We start from the raw sequence: 6,693 nt of genomic DNA on the forward strand, positions 1-6,693 counted from the left end.
TAGCAGGTTAACTCTTGAATGCATGCAAAGAAAAAAAAGTCAGCCGTGTTGGACAGGATGCGCTAATAATGCGTTCGTTGTGAGGAGTAGGATACAAGTTGACAGATCAATGCAGATACACAACACTTCGACTTTCTTTCCGTGAAAAGGAGAATGTTTACGTCGGAGGAAGGACCTCGGCCAGTGGCGACTCTAGCGCCACGCCCAGTCTTACTTCCGGCTCTCTGCTGGAAGCTCGCTCGAACTCTCCCGCAAGATCTCGGCCGAGGCCTGCCTGCTCGCGGGACGCTCTGCGAACCCTCGAAGTCTCCGCTTCGGCGACCAGGTTGGTATCCACTCGCATAAGAGTCGAGGGCGACTCCAGAGCGCTCGTGCTGCACAGGTACGATGTGTGATCGGCCTGTTGCATGTGGTATGAGCGAGTGTCCTCCGCTGACGCACGTGGCAGAGCCCCCAGCCCCGGATTCGCCAGCAGGTTTGCCTTGCGTAGCTCCATGTCATTTGTCAGAGAGACACCCGTCATGATGCTGCTTGCGCTCGTGTTGTCCGATGACCGCGCCAGCTCGCTCGCCTCGCCTTGCACCTTCTGGTCGTTCGCGAGCGGCTGCGGCGCCGTCTTGGGGCTGACATCAGTACCAGGTGCATTGCCCTCATCCGCACTGTGTTCCAACGGAAGAGGCAAATTCACGGTAAGAGCTTGGGTACCAGGGCCGTTTGCCAATGATGAGATTGTAGAGCACCCAAAATCGATGCGCTCCGCTGATATTATTCCGGGCGATGACCGAGTTGGCGAGGCCGCCCATTTGGACAAAGTTTGCCGGGTGCCAGCATCGAAAAGCCACCGCACGAGCATGTTCTCCAACGCTGGTCGCTTCACGGGTTTGGAGAGATAGTCGGACATGCCTGCTTCAAGGCAACGTTCCTTGTCGCCACGGATGGCTGAAGCCGTGAGCGCGATGATCGGCACGCTGCGGATCTCCAGACTGTTGCTTGCCCGAAGTCGCATGGTCGCTTCGTATCCGTCCATCTCGGGCATCTGGCAGTCCATCAAGATGAGATCTAACGGATTGGAATTCATCAGCTTTATAGCCTCTTTGCCATTGCTGGCCGCCTTGCAGCTGAAGCCCATCATTTTCAGGGTCTTCATTGCGATCTGTTGATTTATGAGGTTGTCCTCCGCCACCAGCTGCAAAAAGGTATGTCATCCATCATACACCGTGGCCTTTCGCGTTGAGAGAAGGTGAACTCACGATCCAGACATCCTTGCGCGGTCGCTGCAAGGGATCACTGCTGACGCCAGACAGGCTGTCTGAGCTGGAAGCAGGCGCTGTTACGGAAGAAGTGGTAGAAGCCCCCTCTTCATCCACGGTCACGTTCGAGACAATTGCAAGTTGCTTCTTGAAAGGTACTGAGAACCATGCGACGGAGCCAACTCCTTCTTTGGATGTCAGGCCAATCTTGCCGCCCATAAGCTCGACCAGATTCTTTGAGATTGACAGGCCCAACCCGCTACCGCCGAATTTGCGGGCGGTAGACGAATCTGCTTGCCGGAAGGGTTGAAAGAGATGTTGAAGGACTTTTTCTGAAATGCCGCATCCAGTATCCTCCACATCAAAGCGGACCTCGATTGACTCCGCGTCTTCGCAGAGGGCGTACACCTTCAGTGCAATAGATCCCGTGCTTGTAAATTTGATGGCGTTGGTGAGTAAATTGGTGAGCACCTGCCGTAAGCGCCCCGCATCGCCAATGACCGTTCCCGAATACTGCAGCTCGCAGTCTGCGAGCAGCTCCAGCCCTTTCCTGGCGGTGGCAAACGAAAGCATCTTGCGCATATCCATCGTGAGAACATTCAGATTGAAAGGCCCGTTGTCAATGTCGAGCTTGCCGACCTCGATCTTGCTAAAATCAAGGACATCGTTGATGACTGTCAGCAGAGCGTCGGCGGAGCGCTGAATGTTCTCTGCATAATCGCGCTGTTCACGCGATAGCGTAGTGTCCAGCAGAAGCTCTGCCAAGCCAATGACCCCTGCGATAGGCGTTCGGATTTCATGCGACATGTTCGCCAGGAACTCTGATTTAAGTCGGCTGGCTTCTTTCGCAGCTGTTTCGGATGCTAGCGCTCGTATACGCTCCTTGCGAGACTCCTCCAGCTTTGCTTCCGCCCGTCGCCGCTCTGTAATGTCCATAGACGCACCGACGACTCCTACTACAGGTCGAAGGCTCTCCAACCTTCGCCGCTCTGTAATTTCCATAGAAGCGCCAACGACGCCTACAACGGGGGCATCATTGATGGGAGCCTCCTCATGCATCTCTGGATTGTAGGTCCGCGTAGTCCCATCTGACAGCTGCTTGAGCGGCGTGTATTGAGTGCGGAACCAACGTCCCTCCAGCTCCATATCCTCTACAACCTCTTCGCCATCAAGAGCTCTCCGCAAAGCTTGTCGGAAGTTGGGCGAGTCCCAAACTTCGTACAGGGAGCGGCCAATCATGCTCTTGCCGCGCGAGCGATGGCTGTGACTGGGTGTCCCATTGCTTGAATTCGATTCGCTGTGAAGGTCCACACTCTTGTCAGCGCGTTCGAGCTTGTACCCCGGATGTACTGGGTTGTCGGCATCCATGGATGTCGTGCTGGGATCGCGTTCGATGCCCCACGCACTCGCGTTGCCTTGCGCCTTTCGAGCTGCTTCTCTCAAGCTATTTGAGCCCGGTTCTGTTCCGCTCCCTGTGGGCGTCGATGGTGCAAGACGCAGCTGTCTTACACCTGGGCCTTCGGCAACGGTGATGATGGCGTTTTGATCGACAGCCCAGAGCGTGACGGCTGCATGGTTGATGACACTTTCGAGCTGAGCTTGTGATTGCCGCGAGCTAGCAAGCGCCTCGATCTGGTCGTGAATGTCTGTGCAGGTGCCAAACCACTTTGTGATTTCGCCACGACTGTTGCGCATAGGCTGTGCTTGGCCGAGGAACCAACGCCACTGGCCATCCTTCCTCCTACATCGATATTCCACGTTGTACCTCTCTCCAGTTCGAAGGCAATGACTCCATGCGCGGAAAGTCGCAGGGCGATCCTCCTCGTGAAATAAAGAGGACCAAGCAAGACCAAGAGACTCCCGGCTCTTGACACCAGTGAAGTCATACCATTGCTTGTTGAACCATTCGACCGCGCCGTCCGGATAGGTGGTCCACACAAAGATCGGAAGGCTGTCTGCAACGGTCTTGAACTAAGATTCGTTTGCATCGAGCAGGCGTCAGCGGGTCGTAGGTCAGACCGGTTGCAGAGGCTTCACTTACGTATTGCTCGCCGAGTGCTGTGACCTCTGCTTCCAGGTCATTCTTCGTCTCTGTCATGTCCCTGAAGATGACCATACCTCCGACCTGTACAAATGGACGAATGTTAACATGAATATCGAACATTAAACCTAGCAGCATGCCGAGCAACTCACATGCTGGCCCAGGCCACCCATGTCCCGCACTGGCTTGGCCTCCACCTCGAAGCGCTTTCGACGGCCTGTCACCTGGCTGACACAGTCAATTTCCATTGGAAGCACATGTTCTCCTTTGATAGCCGCCCTGTAGATGGGGAAACATTCGCTAACGAGGAGTTCGTCCCAATTTTCTCCGACATAGCATGTCATCATCTTTTCCAACCAAGCAAAAGTTGTCTCTCCTCGGATGCCACTTGCGCTTGATCTCATTGGGAAGCCTTCGTTGTCCATGGCCAGCTCCTTGACGTACTCGGACAGGAGCTCATCGGCTTTGCGGTTACGAACGATCCTCTTGCCATCTTTCGAGAGCGCCATGCAAGCGACGTCGAGCGCGTCGATGATTGCATTGCGCAGGGACGAGCTGGACTGCTCAACTTCCGGCGTGTCGGAACGTTCTGACGTTCCTGATCGTGCAGGGGTCAGGGAGACAGTGTAGAATGCTTCGTGCGCAGGCTGCAATCGTCTTCCGGCAGTGCCAGTACCAACAGCATCACCGGAGGAGCCACTGATCAAGTCAGTCGAAGAGGTCATCGATGAGAAGGTGGCGGAGCTGCTGTGCTTGAGGCACCCCATGGATAGGTGCGTGTCGTACATCTCGCTAGTCGGGTACCAAGCATTCACAGCCAAATCTGCCACAGTCACCACTGTCGAATCCGCCTCGACGATACCCAGCCGCGTGGTGGAGGGCACCGCCGAAACCCGCGATGTTCTGTTTGATTCGGCCTTTGGGAAGTAAGAAAGGAGCATCAATAAAAGAGAGAGCAGAGCGAGAATTCGATGTGGATAGGCGCGACGCACTCACAGCTTCGTTCAGGCTCGCCGTGTAGTTCTGCTTCGAACTAGGCGCGATGAACCTTTCGAACAACATGCCCAGTGCTGTCGGGCCCGTCGTCCCAAGTACAGTCTCGGCAGGTTTGTTGATCATGCGAATGCATCGTGTATGGTCGAGGACAAGGAGCGGAAATGGAGCGAAATAGAGCGCTCGGAGCGACTCGTCTAGATCTAGCATCGTGCCGGTGATTCTAAGCCAATCTGAGGCTGCGTTTACGAGCGTGTATGAGCGAGTGTTGAATGTAGAAGCCCGTGACGCAACGTGTGGCAATGACGATAGATCAGCACTGTCTATTTCGCAATCGATGGTGTCCACACCTCGGCGTCCGTGTCGATGCTTGCGTTGCGCGTCTGCCCTTGCGCAGTCTGCCTCACCAAGGTGGACGATGGGCCCAGCTCAGAGTTCGAGGCGATTCCTTTCTCTAGAGTAAATCCCGACGCCGATGCAAGGTGAGCAATGCCCGCGACTAGATGGGCTCTTGCTTTCGTTCTTGGAAGATATTTCAAATGATGCAATGCCGTTGGTGATGAAAGAGTTTCCCTGCCTGTGCGGGTCGGAAACATCGGAAGGGGTGGGTTCCAATGCGCAGGTGGGATCTGGATAGACTCTCTCTTCTGCTTCTGCTGTTGGCACTACTCGGAGTGGTTGAGGTTAACAGCACCAGTGGCGCTGCTTTTGGTGATGAGAGCTTGAACGCCGTCACTGCATATATGCCTGCGCCTCTTACCCCCTTGCCTCAAGTAAACAGGGTGACAGTGTTCATGCTAGCTTGTAGTTTGCTTGACAGTTGAAATGGAAAGTTTGGTGTATTCTTCGTCCAGGCCTTTCCCAGCGGGAGCATATCAGCCTCCCTGGCCCCGCTCTGCGGCCCCTGAACCAAGGATCAAGGAGTTTCCTCTGTCAATGCTGCCAGAGCCCGAAGGAAGGGAACTTCTGACTCTCTTCTTGGCTCTAATTTGAGCCTTTCTTCTTCCCTCCTCCTCTGATGCCTGAGCCTGCGGTAGGTCTTGGTTATATCCTCCCACCTCTTGCCGCCCACTCCTGTCGCTGAAGCTGATGCTGGCGAACGAGGCGAATATGCGCCCCTCGTGAAAAGCAGGATCGACCTTGGCCAGGCAAGCTGGCGTGTCCCTTCTCGAAGTTTGTGGATGTTTCTTTGGAGCGAGATGCCAGGGGTTGGAATCCCGTTTGGGCAACGACACAAATCAAGCACCTTGCTTGACCCGGCGCCTGGGACGGTGCACGATAGAAGACAATGCGCAAGGGTAGATTACTGCTTGCTACGCTCGAGCTGGCGTACTGTGCAACGAGCAATGCGAAGCCCCTTGGCCTGCTGCGAGAATTACAGCTGGCTCTCGCAGCAGGCTAAACTGGATTCCTTTGATAAGAAGGTGAAGGTCATGCTTGACCTGGGATGAATGGAGTATGGACCATGGTACATGTGTGCCCATTGACTGCGTCTTTGTTGCAACCAGGTGACTTCCCGCCTAGTTTCATTTTCCCCAGAGTCCAGCTCTCACTGGCGGGCGCAATTCCTCACTTTCCACAGCTACCGCAATTTCCCTCCGTGTCTCAGTCTATAGCTGGTCTATAGCTGGCCCGGGGCGCTGGAGCGGCTCGGCCCCATTCTCAGTCTGATCCCGACCTGAAATTAGATGCTTTTTCTGGTAGTCAGTGTATATTTGCATTTCGGAGAGATTATAATCTTCCTGTTGTTCTTCGGGGCTCAAGCGCAATTGCATCGCTTTCGCGAGCGTGGATAATTTTAAGGGTGGCTGATACCCTTGTATCTGGGCGATTCTGAACCCTGGCAACTTGCAGGCCAGTGGACTAGCAGGCTTTGACAAGCTGTGGCAAACTGGAAACTCACTGGACTCTGGAAGCCTGCAGGCAGTAGGCATAAGGCAGAAGGTATACGATCACACGTCATCGACTCGCCGCCCTGTACTTTCTATCGTGAAATTCTAGGATAGTGAGAGTATAGGAAAAGTCATCTTGTGTTCGGGAGAGCTCCAGCAATAAAAAATACTAACATTTCGTCCTGATGGGATATTGGGGGGATCGCGGAAAATTTGGCGCATCGGGGGTCTCGGTGACCGTACCCTGTCACATTCCGTGACAGGGTCCAATCGAGCCTGAGGGCTTCTTCGGTGTTCTCTGCGAGCCACGTTTCTACAAGCTTCTACGGTGATCCTTTCAGCAACGACCTACCTCATCAAGACTGCCTCCACGAACACCCCAGAGAAGCTCGGTCCATTTAAACTTGATTCTTATGCGAATCCGAAGTCTAGAACCTCAAGCGAATCCTTCTGTCCGCTACGTAGCCTTGTATCCTCGTCTCCATTGCATCTCTCAGCGGTAGATCCTAGTTCCACT

General features: G+C 54.5%; 2 protein-coding genes across 2 annotated transcripts; both read right to left on the reverse strand.

Moving 5' to 3' along the window:
* Positions 1-157: 157 nt before the first annotated feature.
* Positions 158-4,494, reverse strand: K437DRAFT_269450 (uncharacterized protein; the record flags this gene model as incomplete). Its single annotated transcript, XM_013386567.1, has 5 exons — positions 158-1,186; positions 1,251-3,221; positions 3,292-3,375; positions 3,444-4,208; positions 4,288-4,494. 5 exons carry the CDS (start codon positions 4,492-4,494, stop codon positions 158-160), a joined length of 4,056 nt encoding a protein of 1,351 aa, XP_013242021.1.
* A 1,320-nt stretch (positions 4,495-5,814) lies between these two features.
* K437DRAFT_165778 (uncharacterized protein) lies at positions 5,815-6,329 on the reverse strand. The gene has a single exon (XM_013386568.1). The coding sequence runs from the start codon at positions 6,216-6,218 to the stop codon at positions 5,895-5,897; it is 324 nt and encodes a 107-aa protein (XP_013242022.1). The 5' UTR covers positions 6,219-6,329; the 3' UTR covers positions 5,815-5,894.
* Between the last annotated feature and the right edge of the window lie 364 nt (positions 6,330-6,693).

This window comes from Tilletiaria anomala (assembly GCF_000711695.1).
Source record: "Tilletiaria anomala UBC 951 chromosome Unknown K437scaffold_71, whole genome shotgun sequence".
In the NCBI taxonomy this organism is placed as follows: Eukaryota; Fungi; Basidiomycota; class Exobasidiomycetes; order Georgefischeriales; family Tilletiariaceae; genus Tilletiaria; species Tilletiaria anomala.

Coding starts and splice junctions, on each gene's coding strand:
- K437DRAFT_165778 (XM_013386568.1), bottom strand. CDS start 6,218: ATGCCTACTGCCTGCAGGCTTCCAGAGTCCAGTGAGTTTCCAGTTTGC.